The sequence below is a fragment of the Marmota monax genome, unplaced genomic scaffold (assembly GCF_021218885.2).
Source record: "Marmota monax isolate L192 unplaced genomic scaffold, Marmota_monax_Labrador192_F-V1.1 WCK01_AAM20220418_F8-fsc00120, whole genome shotgun sequence".
Classification (NCBI taxonomy): Eukaryota; Metazoa; Chordata; class Mammalia; order Rodentia; family Sciuridae; genus Marmota; species Marmota monax.
The window spans coordinates 5,417,205-5,438,120 of NW_026694424.1; the positions used below are offsets into that span (position 1 = coordinate 5,417,205).

At 38.0% G+C, this 20,916-nt stretch overlaps 1 protein-coding gene across 4 annotated transcripts in view; it reads left to right on the plus strand.

Annotated features, from left to right (window-relative positions):
• The window catches only part of Dnah5 (dynein axonemal heavy chain 5), a 283,494-nt gene that overhangs the window by 69,811 nt on the left and 192,767 nt on the right, over positions 1-20,916 (plus strand). For all 4 annotated transcript variants that reach the window (XM_046468300.2, XM_058570742.1, XM_058570743.1 and 1 more), the window contains 11 exons: positions 723-883; positions 1,505-1,726; positions 3,972-4,109; positions 5,035-5,211; positions 6,982-7,095; positions 7,847-7,954; positions 9,596-9,718; positions 10,962-11,177; positions 13,964-14,071; positions 19,683-19,768; positions 20,250-20,571. In XM_046468300.2, coding sequence (XP_046324256.1) covers positions 723-883; positions 1,505-1,726; positions 3,972-4,109; positions 5,035-5,211; positions 6,982-7,095; positions 7,847-7,954; positions 9,596-9,718; positions 10,962-11,177; positions 13,964-14,071; positions 19,683-19,768; positions 20,250-20,571 — 1,775 coding nt within the window. The remainder of the gene's footprint in view (positions 1-722; positions 884-1,504; positions 1,727-3,971; positions 4,110-5,034; positions 5,212-6,981; positions 7,096-7,846; positions 7,955-9,595; positions 9,719-10,961; positions 11,178-13,963; positions 14,072-19,682; positions 19,769-20,249; positions 20,572-20,916) is intronic.

Below are 20,916 nucleotides of genomic sequence, written 5' to 3' on the forward strand. Positions count from 1 at the left end.
GTAGAACAGCTCACAGCACATTCTGTGTACTTTAATGATATACTCCATGAGCTAAGGGCTTGAACAACCAAAAATAAAATTTCAAATCCTGACAATAGTAACACTTACTGAATGAATAATATTTCTGTTTTCCTTAAATAGGGTTTACATGGATTAATTTATGTAATTCTCACAATTCCAGATGCTTCCTTTTAGAATTATTATTTCCATTTTTCAGATGAGAAAAAAAGAGGCAAAGAAAGATTGAGTAACTTTTCCAAGATCACATGTCTTGGAAGTGACCCTCGCAGTGTCCTGCAAGACCAGCTAATTGTGTTGACTATGGCCGTGGAAGGGCAGCACGGAGAGGCAACTCCTGGTTTTTGACTTTGGCTCTTCCATCTGTTGGCTGTGCAGCCTGGGCAGGTCACCGCTGTCCACAGGTTGAGAGTTTTAACAATGTAGACAGGAACCTGGTGGAGGTCAGTGACATGTCAGTGGATGCTCTCTGCTCGGTCACCTTTCTTACTGCCCCTGAAGCAATGATTTAGAAATGAATCTAGGATCTGAAATCAAGAGATCTTTATAGACCTTTTCTGGGCTCAGGCTAGATTCCGGCCAAGTCGTAGAGAACATGGGCAAGTCAGCAAGGACAATATTTTAACAAGGAACCTTCATCATTAAAAGTATCTATGTAGACTGTAAATGGCATTTGTGACATTAAAGCTCTCTTGCATTTGCAGGACAACTTGGCTCTCCAGGAGAAGTAAATCTTGTTTCTGGAAAGATTAAAAAACCTAAGGTGTTCGTGACTGAGGGAAAAGATGTGGCCCTTACAGGAGTGTGTGTGTTTTTCATCAGGCCCGACCCATCCAGAGCCATCACCCCTGAGAACATCCACCGGGTGAGGGGCAACTGTTTACCCCGAATCTCCAAAAACCCCCTGAGCTGTGCAAAAGTGTATTTCCTTGTGGAGAAAAGCACTGTGTTCACTGCAGTATCTAAAACTACTTTCAAGGAAGTACTTTTTAATCACTTAAAGCAAGCAATCAAGAAGACATTTCCTTTAAATGTTTTAACTAAGCAGGCTTTTATTAAGAAAAATTGATATAACATTATATCTGTGTGTACAGTGAGGTATTAATAAGTATTTCCCATACATAATTTACTTAATGACAAGTTGCAGACATTGAAAATAAGATTTCTCTAAGTGGAAAAGTAGCAATATTTATGTTTTGTATGAAACAAAGTGCATCAAAACAGGTGTCCCTTGTCACCTAATGGGTGCATTATCTTCTTGGAGCAAATAAATGGCAAACGTCTGGTGCTCTATTTCATGCTTTTATTGTGATAACTGCAAGTTATAATGGGAGATAGCTTATTTATTAACCAGGGTATCAAAGTAATAACTCACTGGGTAAATTCACTAGAATTTGATTAATTAGCAACTTTTAGGAGTGACCCAGTGGCTATGTTGCTGTTGAGGATAACTTTTACAATAAAGCGTCTCCTGACTGCTTTCCAGGAGGTGAGCTTTAACATGCTGGACACCGCAGATGGGGGGCTGCTAAACAGCGTGAGGCGTTTGCTCTCCGACATCTTCATTCCTGCCCTCAGAGCTTCAAGCCATGGCTGGGGTGAGCTCGAGGGTCTTCAGGACGCAGCCAGCCTTCGCCAGGAGTTCCTGAGCTCTCTGGAAGGCTTTGTCAATGTCTTGTCTGGTGCGCAGGAGAGTTTGAAGGAGAAGGTAAGAACTAGTAAGTTGTTCTTTTAAAAGTGATCAGGTGGCCCACTACACAATCTGTACGTGGGTGACGCTTCTCTCCCATGATCTGCATTCCGCCATCTTGAAAATCTTGCAAAAACTAGTAGGCGATTTTATGATGCCCCCAAGATGCCATGGTGACTCGATTTAAGTATTTATGTGTGCATAATAATAATTAAGGCATTTGGGTGCTCCATGAAAAGGCTGGCAGTGATGTAGGTTTTTACTCAGTCATTTTAGATGTTTAACAGTGAAGACAAGAGCATGAAATACTTGTAGCATCGATGTGCATCCTTGAATTAAAGGAATCTGGAGCCAGGTGTGTGTGTGTGTGTGTGTGTGTGTGTGTGTGTGTGTGTGTGTGTATGCTCAGGTGGGACAGTGTTGGAAGGAGGAAAGAGGAATTGTTATGTCTGGAGGGAGTGGGTTGGGTCCTATTGCTTAGCTAGAGACTAAAACAGTCTCTAAGGACCAGTTTAGCAAATATGGAGGCTCAGAATTTTTCTGTTGGAGATTATTTGGGGGCAGATGTTAGCAGATGTACATTTTTGTGTGTCTGAGGCGGGTGTCAGTGGGAGAGAGAAGAGGTGAGGGAACACTGGAAGACAACAGAGCCCAGACCAGGTACCCTCAGGAGGAGAGATGCTGCTGTGGTACTGGTGGCAATGCAGTGGTACTCTTTCCTCTCCAGGGAATACCAATCCTATTGGAATATTTGGAGGAGATGTGCTTATTGAGGGATGTGGGACTGGGGAGTTGAGCAGATTTTATCCAGACGGGGGTGGATGAATCAGCTAACATCTGAATTGTATTTGCCATGAACTAGGTTATAGGTCAGACTCAAATGCAGGTGAAATCAAATGAAATTGTTGGCCTTGCACTCCACAAAGCAATGCTTTCACTTCATACTCTAATAAAGGTATTAAAAGGTGGGATAGATTCCCACAGGGGATGAAGCATTCTCTCTGGGAAGGAGCAGCAGCTGGGCCTTGGGCTGGTTGCTGAAGGTGTGTGGGACCCTGGAGAAGTCTGGAAGGCCTCCCAGTCTGGGCAGTGCCAGCAGAGGTGCACTAGGGTGGCATGTGGGCGGGTGTGACCTAGGTGAGTTTGCCAGAGCTCTGTCAGACTGTAGCAATGTGAAGAACCCCAAGTGACAAGGCCACTTCTGGGGTGACAAAGTCAGTCCTCTGAGTCCAACCCATGAGGACAAGGCAGATGTGGAGCTTGGCTTTGTATGGAAGGCTGCACAAGCATCACATTTGAGCAGAGGTGGGCTTGGGAGGCAGGACTGGGGACCACGAGAAGTCAGGGCTCAGGGCTTATTACAAAGCCTGGTGAAGGAGACCAGAAGCCTTGAGGAGGATGAGCAGTGGCTGTGTTCCCTGTGGCAGGACCCTGTAGCTGGAACACTACCTTCCCCTGCAGGTACCCTCCCCTTCCATCTTTCCTAGGGCAGTCTGGCATTCCAGGGGTGGGGCTTGAGCTTCATGGAGTTTGAGGATGACAAATAGTCACAGCCCTTCCTACTGCTTCTGATCCTGTTGTAGGTAAAGCTGGGTCTGAGGGCTGAATTCAGAGATTTATGTGTGTTATCAGGCACACATTTGCCAGAGGAAAATGCCCTTTCAAGCAGAGAGGCCCATTTGGTGATTTGGTATATTATTTGTGTTTAAAAACACTTCTTTGTGAATCCAAAATCCACCTCCCAGCCCTCTAAATTGAATCCAAGTTTGCCCATGAACTTGCTACCTAGAAGGGCATGGGAATCCTTTTCTCTCAGTTCCAAAAAGGAGTAAGTAATAAATTAGGGACTACTATCCTTCACCTCCTCCTGTATTTAATTTCCTTCAATCTGTCTAAATAATTCCCTTTGTTTTATAACTAGGTGACAATTTTCAAGTTCCTTATTAATTCCCAACTTTTGTGATGTATGACCTCCTTCTCTTGCTCCCTCCCTTTCCCCTTCTATCTGGGCTCATCTTTTAAGTTTCAGAGCCAACATTTGATCCCATGCTCAATCATCTTTCATAGTTCTTGATTTGTAGGGAAGACTGGCCATTATATATTGGACACCATGCTTTTAGGGATCTTTCACTGAGGGAGCAGGAGAGTGTATAGAACAGGACTCCCTTGAGATCTAGGCTTGGGGGTGATCAAGAATATCGTGTGCATGTTTATGTGTGTATTTAAAAGCATCATCTTGTTACTTAATCTTCATTTTAATTAGGTGAGCCTTCAAAAGTGTGACATATTTGAACTGAAATCCCTGAAGGAGCCTATAGACTACCTGACTGTAGCTAGTAACCCTGAGACTTTGGAAAAAGTAGAAGGTTGTGTGAAAGTATGGATCAAGCAGATGGAACAGGTAATTCCCAGTTTCAGATGTCACATTACTGAATTGCCTGCGGAATAGGGTCTATCATAACATTCCCCTTTGCCACTGTATCTTAACCTGTCCTTAAGGAGGTGAGAGGACCAGTGTGCCTCTCCTTTATGGTCACCAGTTAAGAAGAGTGAGACCTCTAATCGGCAAAAATATATGACTCTGTACTTAAGTAACTAGAAATATGCACTTCACCAATTTCTTTGGAGAGAACCTCTGTAGAAGAACAAATTTTTACTTCATTGTGTTCTTCAAATGTCCTTCAAAAAGCTTTAGACTTCACTACAAAAAAATATTTTGGGAAAAGTCCTAAATGAAGGTGGATATTACATACATAATTAAAATTCACCTGCTCAGGGCATGAGTCTCCCAAGGTTTTATTACTTCAAGATTATATAGTAAATGAGCAGGCAGAGAAACTTTCTGAATCCAGGGTCACCTAGAAGCTCAATCAGGCCTTGTTAAACAAGTAGTTTTCAGTTAGAACAAATCAGCTTAATTTTTGTTGCCATTTTTTTTTTGGTACCAGGGTTGAACCCAGGGCCACTTTACTACTGAGCTGTGTCCTCAGCCATTTTTATTTTTTATTTTGAGACAGGGTCTCGCTGATTTGCTTAGGCTCTTACTTAATTGCTGAGGCTGACCTTGAACTTGTGATCTTCCTGCCTCAGCCTCCTGAATCTCTGGGATTGCAGGCTGTGCCACCACACCCTGCTTTGTTGCAGTTTTGATAAAGACACATGTTGAATTAGTGAGAGACCATCATCAGAAGCAAGTAAATGAATGAAAATGTGTCATGATTCAGATCGTGTAACCTCTTTAACTTTCTTTAGTTTATGTATCATTTCCACCCCTCCAGCCCCATTCAGTGGCTCATGAATTTTTTTTTTTTTTTTTGCATTTACAGGTCCTTGCTGAAAACAATCAGCTGCGCAAGGAAGCAGATGACGTGGGGCCCCGAGCAGAGTTGGAGCACTGGAAAAAGAGACTCTCTAAATTTAACTACCTTTTGGATCAACTGAAAGGCCCGGATGTGAGGGCCATGTTGGCGGTGCTTGCTGCAGCCAAGTCCAAACTCCTGAAGGTTGTCAGCCATTCCTTTGTGCCTTATGAAATGAGAATGAAAATCCACTATGCATAATATCAAAGTGATAAGAAACAGAAAAGAGCTATTTTGTATTTAGGAAAACCTTTTAAGTTTGAATCGTAGTGTTTTTATAGAATTTTGGATGCTGTGAAAATAACTGTTGAATTAAAAAAAAGATTTGTTGGGGGTACTTGTATGTATTGTAAGAGGGCATTGCATGTAATTAAGATAGAACAATAATATAATTACACACACACACAGATAAAATGAATTTAGACCTTACAGAGGTAGTGATAATAAAACCTCACCTTATCTATGTTTAGTCCTGATATATTAGTTTTATAATGCAAAACATATTACCCTCAAATTTAGCAACCCAAAACAACAAATATTTTTATCTCACCATCTGTGGGTTGGGGTCTGGGTGCAGTTTAGTGGGTGCCTCTGTCTCAGGATCTCCCACGTGGTTGCAGCTGGGATGTTGGTTCACCTGAGGGCTTGAGGCACGAGGATCTGCTGCTGAGGTGGCTCCTGTGGTGGCTGATGGCTCCTGTGGTGGCTGAGGATTCGGCACCTTGCTAGCCATTGGCCGCAGGCTTCCTTCAGTTCTTCACCACACAGACCTCCTGCACCCCCGCCCCATAGAGCAGCCGACAGTGTGGCTTCTGGCTGCTCTTTCAGGGAGCAAGGGAAGCCTAGTAGAAGCCACAGTCTTTGTAAACCAACCTTGGGAGTGACATAGTCTTGCTTTTGTCATTTTCTATTTATTAGAAGCCCATCACTTGGGAGGCTGAGACAGGAGGATCATGAGTTCAAAGCCAGCCTCAGCCAAGGCAAGGCACTATGCAACTCAGTGAGACCCTGTCTCTAAATAAAATGCAAAATAGGGCTGGGGATGTGGCTCAGTGGTCGAGTGCTCCTGAGTTCAATCCCTGGTAGCCCCCCACCCCCCGCCCATCACTAGATTTAGTCCATGATCAAGGGGAAGGGATGACACAGAGCATGAATATAAGGAGTTGGTGGTTCCTAGGGAAAATGGTGGATACTTCCTAACTCACTGGGCCTTGGTGCCATAACCCTATTAGTTGCTAGTTGCATAGATGTTTTAATCCATGTGCATAATTTGAATAATTATTTGTTGCAATAAATGTGCTTTATATTTATCTTGTATCATTATTTAAAGAAATATGAGAGACAAACCTTGCAATATAGTTCAGAAATACCATCAGTAGGACCTTCGTGAAGTCAACTAAATGTATTAATTCATGCTAAATCATTTCCTCCTACCTCTTTTAGATACCTTTTCATTTTGAAGTTCATCACCAAGAGCATAGTCCTCGCATAAGGTTGTTAGCTAATAAATAATAGCTACATTAATTGATGGACAAAAGCATAGGGATATAGGGAAAAGGGGCTCAGGTTAGAATAGAAGACAAGGGGTGAGGTATGAAGTGGGTCCAGTTGCCAGTGGAGGTGGGGGCTGTGAGTTTAAAGGGAGATCCTGTCCTATTGGGGCTCTATGCTAGCTAGAGAATAGATTTTATAAGAGAGAGCCTGGAAGAGAAGCCTTTTGACATTTAGACAGAAATTTTAAGTTGTTCTTCAGCATAGCAATGTCCCTCACCTCCGGGATTCAGTTTTATGCAGGCTGCACAGAACAAATGGCAAGTATGACCCAAGGGATTTGTGGTGACACTTAGTAGCTCTTATATTGGAAGTTGCTCTGTTAGTAATTGCGTTAAGATTGCTTTCCTGTATTGTGCTTAGGCTTGGCGGGAGACGGATATTCGAATCACTGATGCAGCTAATGAAGCAAAGGACAATGTCAAATATTTGTATACACTTGAGAAATGCTGTGACCCTTTGTACAACAGTGATCCCGTGAGTTATGGATTTCTACTCTTTAGTCCTCCGATGACCGTGTCTGCACTAGCTGAGCAGAGTGCTGCGTATTGGCTTTAGATACTCTAATATGTTGAAAAAGTCCTGCTCTTTTATTCTCAAGAAAATGGAGTATCACTCCCTGTCCCTATCCATTTCTATGTCCGTCTGATCTATCGTCTATACCTATCGACATACCTACCTTCTATGCCTACTATGGAAGATAAATTGTGAAATGTTACATTTGGAAAGCATATACTGCACGTTCTATTTTTTAAAATTTGTTTTTATTGCTATATGATAATCATACATAATGATGGGAATTATTATGCCATATTTGTATACCCACGTAACATAATTTGATCAATCTCATTCCCTGGTGTTTATTTTCTATTAAATATTTCAGTTGACTTCTGGATTACACCTTGAAGAACTGTGGGAATAGTTACTGGCTGGGTTTTTAAGACAATCTTTTGCTTTAGGAAGTGCCTAATTTTATTTATTATAAAATCAACTGGTAATATAACCTCCTTAATGTTGCTTGCATTGAAATAAAATTTGATTAACTATAAATGACTAAAATAATAAAAAATTATTGTTAAATATTCTATATTTATACAAAACATTAGGTAGCATTTATAATTTAAATAAAACTTTCAAATTTTATTTTAATGAAGATGAAATGATTATACTATTAGAATCTGGATGAATTTGACCTTGTTTCCCTGAAAACTTTGGTGCTATCTTCCAGGTATCTATGATTGATGCTATTCCTACACTTATAAATGCAATTAAAATGATCTACAGCATCTCTCACTACTATAACACCTCTGAGAAGATCACATCTCTGTTCATAAAGGTAAGTGCATGGTACAGAGTGCCTAGTCACATATTTCTTTGCCAATGGTCATTTTCGAAAATTACAAATCACCAAATTAGTCCAATCTAATGTCTATGTGTCTTACAATTTAAAAAAGGCTTAGTCTATCGATAGAAATAGAATTAAATTTGTGAGAGGTAAAGTATAGCAAATAAAGAATTATTTTCCAAAATAATAATTGTGATAGTTTGTTATTTATATAATAAAAACAAAAAAAGCTCTTTTTGGAATTTCTTTCCCTGTGTTACCTAGCCCACTCTTTATTCCTATGGGCAAATTATAACTAAGAAAAGCTACAGTTAACTGGCAATCTTCCATTTCCTATTCTTTACACCACGGTCCCACATTCATTTTATGCCACAGTTGCTCACTTGGTGCTATTAGAACAGTAATCATGGCAATAAAAGCCACTTTCAATGTTCCAGTAATCTATAAAGCAATCATAATGATTCTGTCAAAAAAACATAATGATGTTTAGACCTTATGTCCTAGCTCATAAGCGTTTATGGTAAACACTGTTGCTATTTCCCTCTTTGAAAGTCTCTAAGAAGTAAATGTCTATTTCAATATCAAGGCAAGCATTTCAAATGTTGCATTAAAATAGAAAGATTTTTGACTCTTCAAGGCTGTGTTCCAAATCCCCTAGCAGCACCAGGCGTGCTTCAGCCTTTAGGGCTCCCCGAGGGGATTTTCCCCCTGCTTTGGTGCGGGCAGTCCAGGCGGAGAGCAGGGATGCCTGCAGGATCCTCCCCTGCTTCTTCATACTTTAAAACTGAGTGTTGGGGCCAGGGGTGATATTCTGTAGATAAATGAGACTCAAAATCTGATTGAATTATTAATCTAGATTTCATACATATTATTTGTAAGACTTGATTTAGGGTAAAATTGCGAAACTTCTGTTTGTCAAATTATCAAAAATCTTTTGTTATGGAACTTTTAAAGTAGTACAAAAGGGTAGAGGTTTGTATACTGAACCCCCATCCACATCTCACCCCAATTCAGCAATTATCATTACACATCTGATCTTGTTTTGCCTACAATTTCACTCCTACCCTGCAAACCCTGGGTATCATATTATCCTGTGCATACATGACAGTCATTTAATTTTGCTTTTGTTTTATTTAGAAAAAAAATCAAGAAAATTCTGAAGGCTTTTTTGTTTTTTTTTTTAAAGTTTGGAGGGATGAATAATATGTTAGTGTTTCATAGGCTAGCTTTCCTGGCCTTTCTGTGATCTCCTTTTGACATTTTTACTATAGGTCATGGTGGCATGAAATATCAAAGTGCTTGTAAACTGCGAGGTAGATGCTACAGCAGGCCACCTAGGGAGATCAGGGAGACTTGTCAGATGGTAAGACAGGGAGGTGAATCCTTTGGTTGGTTAAGACCTTCGTCCTGCATGAACAAGATGCTGCAATTGTTGATTTTCTGCTGTGCTTCCAACTCTGTGATTTCACAGATGATTTTGACAGTATTAAAGGTTCAGAGCTTATTATAATTGTGCTGGGAGAAAAGAACTCTAAAGATAGAGTTCACAGACTGTGAGTTCTGAGAGGTAGAAGAGTTGAGGGTCCTCTACTTTGATTTGTAGTCCACAGCTATTTTATTGGAAAATTCCAGGTGACAAATCAGATGATATCTGCATGTAAAGCCTATATCACCAACAATGGAACCACTTCCATCTGGAACCAGCCACAGGATGTTGTTATGGAAAAAATATTATCAGCAATTAAACTGAAGCAGGTAATGGCTAACAAAGATAATAAAATTATCTTTGTTATTTTTGCTGAGACTATCTTAAATTATTTAGCATTTATATTATTGGTTGCTTAAAAGAACAGTAATTTTTAAAAAATTATTTACTTATTTTAATTTGTTATACATGACAGCAGAATGCATTTCAATTCATAGTACACATATAGAGCACAATTTTTCATGTCTCTGGTTGTACACAAAGTGGTCACACCATTCGTGTCTTCTTACATGTACTTAGTGTAATGATGTCCATCTCATTCTACCATCTTTCCTACCCCCCATCTCCTCCCTTCCCCCTCCTTCCCCTTTGCCCTATCTAAAGTTCCTCCATTCTTTCCATGCTCCCCCCCCCCACCCCATCCCCATTGTAGATCAGCATCCTCATATCAGAGAAAACATTTGGCATTTGTTTTTTTGGGATTGGCTTACTTCACTTAGCATAATGTTCTCCAACTCCATCCATTTACCTGCAAATGCCATGTTTATTCTCTTTTAAAGCTGAGTAATATTCCATTGTGTATATATAATACAGTTTCCAGACAAAGACACATCAAAAAAAGATAACTTAAGACCAATATCTCTAATGAACACAGATACAAAAATTCTCAATTAAAAAATTTGGTAAATCAAATACAAAAACATATCAAAAAGATAGTGCACCTTATCAATAGACTTAAAGAACAGTAATTTTTTTACTGTTAAGAAAATTGGTTGCTAATAAACCTTTCCAGAAAGCTGAGCTGTTGGGGTCCTACTATGTCCTGATACTATGCTAGATTCTGGAGCTACAGGATGAAGAAGATGATGTAGTTTTCCTTCAGCATCATTCTATAGACCTATGGGGAGGTAGGCACATCTATGCTGTTACCAAAATGGTGGGGCCAGGGTAGGAAACCATACTTTTGAGTTGCACCATAATAATTAAGAGCTTGGTAGATTGGAGGATGGGAAAAGATGATATTCCAGGCTGACAGATGGCATGAAACTGTGAAAACGTGGACATTTTCTTCCTAAATTTGCTGGTAACTGCACTTAAGAAAATAAAATAATCACTGTGTGTTCTCTCTCTCTCTCTTTCTTTCTTTTCTTTCTTATTTATTTGTTTATTTATTTAATGGTCTGGATCTGGAACTCAGGGTCTTGTGCATGTTGGGTGGGTGTTCTACCACTGAGCTATATACACTTCAGCCCCACCATGTTCACTTGCTTATACTTGGCTTTTGATTTTAAGGAATACCAGCACTGCTTTCACAAGACAAAACAAAAGCTTAAAGAAAAACCAAGTGAAAAACAATTTGAATTTAGTGAAATATATATTTTTGGAAAATTTGAAACTTTCCATCGACGCCTTGCCAAGATAATGGACATCTTTACAACCTTCAAGACATATTCAGTCCTGCAAGACTCTAAGATTGAAGGGCTGGAAGACATGGTCACTAAATACCAGGTTTTATACTTTAAGACTATATTCACTGCCATTGTCCATAACTAAACTTTAGTATTTGATACAAATAATGGTATTTAGATTGATTCAAATCATCAGTCTAAAATGTAAAATATAATCTCGTGACCCCTTAATAATGAAGAAATTAGATTTGTGTATTGCATAATTGTGTTAATATGCTCTTTTCAGGTGTGTTATATGAATGACTTTCCAATACTATAAAATAAATTACCATTAGAAAAAACTTTTCCATTAGTAGAATAAGAAAACTGTTTAAAAATAACATATTATTTCATTTACTAAGTCAAGAAACATTTAATGAAGAACATACTAAGTGTCAGGCACTAGTTGACACCAAGTTCTGAGTACCATTCAATTGTCTGTGTATTTAAGCATTCTATTTGAACACATATTAAAAGTATAAAAAGACAGATTTCGTTAGAATTCTAATACTCCTAATTATTTTGAATTTTCTCTTTATCCTGTAAAGGGACTTGTATGCTGAATCTTAGTTTTGAAAGTGGGCACAGTGACCTACTAGTGTTTTGAAGATTTTTAAAAGACAATTTACAAACAGAATATGTTTTGAGTTTTTAATGTGGGTCTAGTCAATTTTTCCTTGTTTGGGGATATTGACTCTAGAACTTAAATTATTATTTTTCCTATTTGAACTTGAAAAGGATCACAAAATTTACAGCCACACATTAATTTTTGTACTCTAACTGAATTAGGGTAATATAAGGAATCTTTTTCATTTCCTGAGTACATCAGGTTTTAGGAGAGAAAATACTTTTATATAGCAGGGAACATTTAAATTGTGCTGTGTATCATCTGCAAGGTGGATAAGCTACGCTTTGAAACTGTTGTTTTTTTCAAGGCAAAGAGAATAGGCCCATTTATATTTTCAGTTTGGAATCGTATAAATTATTTTTTAATTTTAATTAAAAAAATAACTTTGGGACAAATTTAAAAGCTTATTTTTGAAAGAGAAGTTGAACTGTACATCTAAAGGCAGATAAGAAGCTTCTTTTAACCCGATAAAAATACTGCACAATTGCTTTGAAATTTTAAAGTGAAATACTGATTAAAATGGATACACCAGACGGTAGTGAGATAAAACGTAGATGGTTCATGAAAGCATAAAGTGAGAGTTTCATGAATCAGGGCCAACATCAGAAGCTCAAAAAGGCATCCGGGGGAATGAATCTCATGCTGTCTGCCTGCCTGGTAAGACCCTGCCCACCCCTTTGCCCCCTTCCCCTGCTTCTCCTCTCATTGCATCATCTTCAGACCCAGGGCAGGCAAGGTCAGTCCACTCAGGGCTTGCAGAGCCTTTTAATTTTTTTTTTTTTTTCTGTAAGGTTCTGCCTCTGGATAATCTCACGGTTGTTTCCTCTTTGGCCTCTAGAGCTTGACTTAAATCACCCTTTCAGTGACGTTTAGCTTGACCTCTGTTTCATTACTTTAAGTGACATTACCCATTTTTCCTGGTCAGAGCTGATAGTCTTTGTTTAATTGTGATCTCTATATATTCCAACTCCCTGTCTCCACCAAGTATGTGGCTAGATGAGGTCAGGGTTATTTGTCAGCTCTGTTTATTCCTGTGTCTTCAGAGTTTACTGGCACAAAATGGGTGTGCAATAACTATCTATCAAGTAAATTATTAAATAGACTGAGTTTGATTAATTTAAAGGTCACATTAATTCACTTATTTAACTTAATATTCTTAAGCAATCATTAGATCTAATCATAGAGCAGGATTTCCTCTGGTCCAAATCTTTTAAATTACTACACTAAGTAGTAATTTAAATCTTTTAAATTACTACAATAAGATGTTATAACATATCTTTTCCATTTTTTCAGATGCAAAATTTCTAAAAGTAACTGATTTTGTAGTTACACAGGATGAAAAAGTAGATTGTTTTAACTTGTAAACTTGATTCAAGAAATTATGTAGTTTATACACCTTTGTCTATTGAGAGATTTGAATTGATGATTAAGTAGAAATGACTTTGAAGATGAGATCATGGAAGGAGACCCAATATTCTTCATAAAAATTATATGCCTCTGTCAATAGTGTGGGCACCTGGGTTTGAGAATGGCTTAGTACCTGTGAAGAGCGATCACAGAGCACTATAGCTCATTATTCAGTGCAAACAAAACCTCTGATGATAGTGTTTTCAAGGAGATGAATTGCTTAATTTGTACTTTCACTGTCACAGACTGTAGCCTTGCAGGGCAGTAGGAAGCAATTAATTTTAGAGAGTTTTTAAGTGGTAGGTTGTGGTTTGAGTTTTTATTTAAGACACTTGAAGCTTGGGTAGTAGTTATCTTATAAGTAGACATTAGAACCCAGTCAATTTATTCCTATATTGTTTGTGTTGTGTAAAAATCTTATTTATATTCTGAGATGATTTAAATTATTTAACAAACAGTAATTTTGTCAATTCTACTGAGTTGTTTTTGTTATTTCAGATGTGATTAATAAGTAACTTTTAGAGAAAATATCTCTCCTAATTTTCAAATGTGTTTTTTAATTTATATTTTTTCTTCAAAAATATAAAACCTCATGAAAATGCTTTCCAAATGATTTCTTCAAATGCAGCATGGCAAATTATACTGCCTATAAAACAATAAGCACTAAGCAATGTGAGTAATTACAGAAATAGGCTTCTTTAAAAATTGTTTTCCCTAGGAATGATTGTGTAGATTCTGCATTTAAGGGTCACAGTTAGTTAAGTAATGCAAGAATATTAAAATGTTGTCTTATTTCTTTCATAATATTACAGGACATTGTTGCAACCATAAAGAAAAAGGAATATGATTTCTTAGACCATCGGAAAATGGATTTTGCACAGGATTATGAAGAGTTTTGCAGGCAGACTAATGACCTTCATGTAGGTTGTATAATAATATTCCTGTTGACAGTCGCATGTTTATTTTTCCCTTTCTGTGTAATGCTGCTAATCATTAGCCATTCAGAAGGGAGAGGCGTCTTCATCATAGAGGTGACCGATAGCAACCTCCGTCTGCATTTGGCGATTTCAGATGAATAATTGAGGGCTCTATTTTGTAGATTAAAGGGTCATAAATATGGCTTTGGATAATGATCTATAATCACAGACTTCTGCTTGTCTTCATCCTAGTTCTTAGAAAGTTAACTTTCATCTTCTTTTGAAACACTGTGTCTGTTAGAAAGGAGACATTTGCTTCCATTTGTTTGTTACTTTATAGCAATGATTATGCTCAGAGGAAGCCTAAGCAGACCTCCGTGATGTCTGGCAGGTCCTAAAGGCAGTGCTGCAGCTGGCCTTGGAAACCTTAGACAGGATGATGCCAGGACCCCACTTGGTCTTGAGGGTCTCGTTCCCCTCCCCACTATTCACTGTGCTGCCATCTTGACCTACAGCCCTTGTAAGCAGCATGGCCATCATCAGCTTCTGAGAACATACCATAAGACTACTCCAGCTCCAGATTCTGGGGGCAGGGTTTGGGCTTGCTAGTTCCTCCAGCAGAGTGCATAGCCTGTGGCATCCTGTGGTAAATACAGAAGGGAAGGACTCAGTAGGGTTCTTGGGAATGTTTGTTATGAGGGAAGGTGATAACTAGTAGGAAATGTAAGGTAACCTATAGCGTCTGCCATAGTTAATATGTAGACTTCTTTTATCTCAGAGAGGTGCAAGGGTACAGATATCTTTCTGATTTTATGAGGAAAATGACCATTCTATTACTTCCTTTCCAGAATTTTTCATTTGCACTAAAGTTGTACTGTCAAGGGGAAAAGAGCTGGGAGGCATTGTTGGAGGAGTGAGTTCAAAGTAGAAGGAATCGTCACAAAGCTAGCTAACTATGTGCCGGGAGCTGTACTGAGCATGTCGTGTTTGTAAATTGATAATCACAATAACCCTAGGAAGTGGGTGCTCTATAACTGTCATTTTGCAGAGGAAGAAATTGGGGCATGATGAGGTTAAGTGGCCTTCCCAAGTCACAGATAACAAGTGGCAGGGTTTGTTGTCAAACCTGGGAAAGCTAGCTCTAGAATTAAAATTCTGAACCATTAGGTCTATGACATTTCATTTGATGAGAAGATACAGTGCTTATAATAATTTAAACAATGATATGTTTTGGGGTCTGATTCAAACATAAGGGCAGTAGATCCTGATTTCTTTGTGTTGAAAGTTGATGGACAGCGTGGGTCCTGATTTTATGTTGCATAATCAGTGTCCACTTGTCCTGCCCTCATCTGTGATTCCTCAAAGGTTTCTGATCACATGGGAGGTACTTCAGTAGCTAATGGTAAGCACTTTGAGGGCAGGAATCATGTCTTAGCCCCATTTGTTAATAAAATAGATTTACTGCAAAGAAACATGTGTTTACTATATAACAATGATGTATTAGGCATCTATGCTGTGGGTAGATTTGCCTCCTAAACTTACAGTCAGACAGGAAGCAGTGATATGATTGAAATGTGAGTGCATATTAAGTTAGAACAGAGGAATGGATACAGCACCCAAAAGAGGGGAGGGGATTGCAATTACAAACTAAAATGACTCATTATAAAATAACAATATTTTGATACTGTGCCAGAAAGCAAGGATTCAAAGCTAGAAAGATATAGACCAAGTCCTACAGAAAATTGTAAGGAAGACAGGCTTACAAAACATGCAGAGAGTCGGATGGTTGCTATACCAAATAAGATAGGGTTTGCACCTAAGGGATAACGGTCTCATACTTCTGCTTGGCTAGGGTTAGGAAGGGTCCCAGGAAAAAAGTCTATGTTGGATGCTAAGGAGGTGTTTGTGTTTTCCCAGTAAATGGGGTAGACTTTAATTCATAAATTACTAAAACGTGTAATTTAGCTTTTTTATTATAGCTTATTAACTCTTATTTTATTAAAAATTTATTTTTGAAGTTCTTGGGAAAGAACCTAGAGCTTCCCACATGGTAGGCAAGAGCTCTACCACAAAGCCATACTCCTGGCTGGGCTCCAATTTTATTATGACTTAAATTTTTGTAGTTGAATGTGAGAATGTGGAGTATATTGTATTAGTGTTTGGTGTTTCCTGGGATGTCCTCTGAGACATTAGGTCATTGTTAAGTTTTGCAAATGTTCTGTGTGTGCTGAAATGGGTAGTGTTCCTGTTGGGATTTGGGTTCTTTATGTCAAGCTTTTAATTGTATTATTAAAATATTTCTATTCTTATTAAGTATCTTTAAAAATATTTTTTAAAGGAGTAATTTTAGGTTCTTAGAAAAATTGACAGAAGGCCCAGAAGTTTACCATGTATCCCCTAGTCTTGCCTCTGCCCCACTGTGTGACTTCTCCCATTACTGACATTCCTCATCAGATGAATACACTCCTTGCAACTGATGACCCTGTGTTGACACATCATTGTCATCCAAGTACATCATCCATGTTAGATTCACTGTTTGGTGGTGTACATTCTTTTGGTTTGGACAAACGCATGCTGACATATATCCACCAATTACAGAAAAATGCAAAGTATTGGCATTGCCCTAAAAATTCTCTGCATCCACCCATTCATTCCTCCTTCCTTGACAATCCCTGTCTTTTTAATGTCCTAGCTTCTGGCAAACATTGACCATTTTATTGTCTTCATGGTTTTGCCTTTTCAGGAGTTTAGTTGGAAGCACATAGCCTGTGGCCTTTTCAGATTTTCTTCTTTCACTTAGTTTCATGCATTCATGTTCCCTTCATGTGTTTTCAAGGCTAGATAAGTCATTTCTAAGAGTCATATTCCATTACTCAGTTGTGAAGTCCCACAGCTGGTTTAACTATTCACCTTCTGGAAGATGTTAGTTGCTTCCAAGTTTTGGCAACTGTGAACAAAGCTGCAATAAACATCTGTGTGCAAGTTTTTGTCTGGACATAAGTTTTAAACTCCTTTGGATAAATATCAAAGAGCATAAATGTTGGATTATACAGTAAGAATATTTTTAGTTTTATAGAAATCTACTAAACCATACTTGAATGTGTCTGCACCATTTTGCATTTTCACCAGCTATGAATGATAAAGAGTTCCGGTCACTCCAAATTCTCCCCAGCATTTTCCATTTTCAGTGTTCTGGACTTTGGCCATTCTGATAGATGCATTGTAATACCAAACAGTTTTTGATCTCCTTGAGCTATTGTGACTACTATGTCACAGATTATTTTATATATTTTGGTTTGTGGGTTGGATCTTATAGGCTTAGACTTGGTATATCTTCCAGGGGAGTTGTGTCCATTAACAGTAATGGTTGCCTTTATCTCTAGTGATGCTCTTTGTCCTATAATCTATTTTGTGTTTTATTTATATTGCTACTCCAACATTCTTTTAGTATTTGTCTGAAATATTTTTCTGTTCTTTAATTTCCTACTATTTTTTACTTACATATTTTGAGCATGTCACCTTAAAATTTCATCTGGTTGGAATATATTTTATAGCTGAGACTCCCTTCCTAGTAGTTGTGAGTTTGTTGGTTAATTCTTATTATTCCTTTTACTCCTTTTTCATTGGTTCAGGTCAATAATGTTCTACATGTATATTTAGTTGTTTCTGCATATGTTTCACAATGTTTAAAATATTTTGATATTCTATCCACCTCTTATTTCTGTCCTATTGTTGTATTGCAGTTTAGTTGTACTTTGCTTTTAAACTTTCCAAATGTCTTCTTGTTATTGTTAATAGCTATGCAGATATCCATCATGTTTGCAAATTTATTTGCTTGCTATTACATCTGGCCTTCCTTCTCCTTCTTTCTGTGGGTTCTTTATAATTGTTAAAGAAATATATCCTTTAGTGGTTGCTTCATCAAGAGTTTATCAATGGCAACCTCCTCTGGTGTTTGCCCCCAAACCTACAAAGTTGCCTTTGATATTTAATGTCAGTGTGGCTTCACATGTAATTTTACTTTCTAAGTTATTTTTCTTTAGTACCTAATCATGTTTCATTGACTTTTGACATCTGTCTTTCTCAATCATGTATTTTCTATAAAAATTTATTTCTTGATGAATAATTTTCTTTCCCCTAATTGCATTAAGTATTATTTTTCTCTTTATATTTGATACCTCTGTGTTTTAAGTGTGATTTAAAAAGCCTCGAGTTTGGTGGACCTTCTCCACTTGTAATTTGTTGTTTTTGTTTTTTAATTGTAAGAAAAGTTTCAGTCCCCATTTGAAATATTTTAGGCTCTTCTTCCAGAACTTCCAATAAATATATGTTCTTTTTTATGTTCCAATAGGTAATACCTTCTTTTTCTAACTTCTACTTCTATTATGCCTCTTTTTTGATATTTTCTATTTTTAATTTCTCTGTAGCATTTTGGGGAATTTTTTTAGAACTCTCTTGCAGTTCATTAATTTTATTTTCAAGTATATATCATTTTTATCTGTTGTATATTGAATAGAATACTTTTCTCCTTTCTATGTATAACTCTAATTTTTTAAAATTGGAGAGCCCTTATTTTCTATTATCCTAATTTTTTATGGCCTGTTTCTTCTTCTTTTTCTCCTTAATCATTTCAAACACCCTGATTTCAGAGTCCTTTCCGACTGTTCCATTATCTCTAGGACTTGGCATGAATTCTCTTTGTGCATTCAGCTGCTTCTCTCTTAAAGATCTTTTTTTTTTTTTTCATGTTGTTTTCACAAAAGCTTTTGAGCTTGTCTTCTTTAGCAGTTATTTGTTTTCTCCTGTGGGAGTCCTAATGCCTCGGGCTTTGGAAGTGTTCCTGTGGAGTAGATTTGCATTACTTATGCTAAGGTTCTAGTGGTGTTACCTAGTTTCTGTGTGAATTTCTTGGAGGATCTTTTTTATGCAATGTGGACCATGAATTTGGGCCCCTCATCTTCATGTGCCACAGGTGGGAGGTCAGCTGCCCCTGGCAGTGGTCAGCAAACCACACTCAAGTGCCAAGTCTTGCCCTGCCTATTTGTTTTTAAGGCATTTCCTATGGCTACTTTTTGACACCACTGTGGCAGACGTGAACAGTTGTGAAATAGATTTGTGTTTCACAAAGCTGAAAATATTTACTCTCTAGCACTTGGTGGAGGAAGTTGGGGGATCCCATTCTAGGGTGACTTCTCCCTATTCATGGCTCTGGGTAAATGGCAAGCCTCATGTAGCTTTCTCAACTTTTAAACATATACTTCCCTACCAAGCACTTGATAGCAGCACTTTATAGATCCTGGCTTGCTGTAGGATTTGTTGAGGGTATTAGGACCCCAGAGTTCTCGCCCCATATTGTAAGAAGGTCCCAAGGCCTGCCCCTATATCCAAGGTGCATGGAGCCTGCCATGTTACCAACTCTGACCACTCTGCTTCCCAGGTCTCTTTATTTCTGGCTTCTGGGCATTTATTTTTCTTTAAAGTTCATCAAATTTTCCATTATATTTTGCCCTTTATTATAGACATTTGTAGGGAATCAAAAATTCTTTTCACTTGTTACTAAACACAATTCCCTATGTTAATTATTTGTCCATAATCAGATTTTATTCTACTTTAGAATGAATTGCAGAAGTTCATGGATGTTACATTTGAGAAGATTCAAAATACAAATCAAGCTCTAAGTATGTTAAAGAAATTTGAGAGGTAACAATTTGAAATAATTTTCCAAGTTCCATTTTCTAAAATTGGAGTAACTTGAGCATAGTTTAGCTATTATTATTATTATTACTGTTATTACTTCATATTCTAAAGGAAAGAAAAGCCTCTTTTGACAGCCTGAGTCATAAAGTCACAGTTTTAAGTTCTTCAGAGGATTAGGAGGATTAATTCTCTGAAGGATTAAGGATTTGCTTTATTTTTGCAAATAGAGAATATGCTCAGCTTTGAAGTACCTTGTGACTGCCTGTAGTAATATGTCTAATGTTGGAGTAATTTGAAAAAATTCTTTCCAAGTTAATAGTTTTGCCTACACTGTAAGGATTGATAGTATCTCAATTCTTTTAATATGTTACACAACTGTTTTATTCTTTCCCATTACCATATGTTTTAAAATAAATGCTAATAAATAAGATTAGTAGACATCTTCCCATTAATTCAAACTTTTACTTTTCTGCATTTTCTTCAGATTGAATATACCTAATCTTGGTATCGATGACAAATACCGACTGATCCTGGAGAGTTACGGGGCTGACATTGGTATGATTTCAGAGCTCTACACAAAGCAGAAGTATGACCCTCCACTGGCTCGAGACCAGCCCCCCATCGCAGGGAAGATCTTGTGGGCCCGCCAACTCTTCCACAGGATCCAGCAACCCATGCAGCTCTTCCAACAGCACCCGACAGTGCTGAGGACAGCTGAGGCCAAGCCTATAATCCGCAGTTACAACAGGTTGGCCAAGGTCCTCCTGGAGTTTGAGGTCCTCTACCACAGGGCATGGATTCAACAGGTGAGCCCCTAAACAGATGCTCTTTAAGTGGTCTCTACTGGTAAAGCTTCCGGAGCTTTTCTGTAGCATTGGCAGGGATAGTCCTATGGGAAGCTGGATTTGTGGGTATTTTAGACATCACTTTGATTGACTCTATTGAAAGAATATAATTGTCTGTTTGGAAAGCATCACAAACCATGCATCAGAAACCCATTTTTATTTAATTCGTAAACTCCTTTGTGGGAAAATCCTCTTTCTGAGTTTCTCTCCCCTACAGGTTAGGGTTTCTTTCTTTTTAAAATGTGGTAAGACCTGAATGTGTCTGTTAGACAAAGTCTTAAATATATTTTTTGGCAATCTTAATGG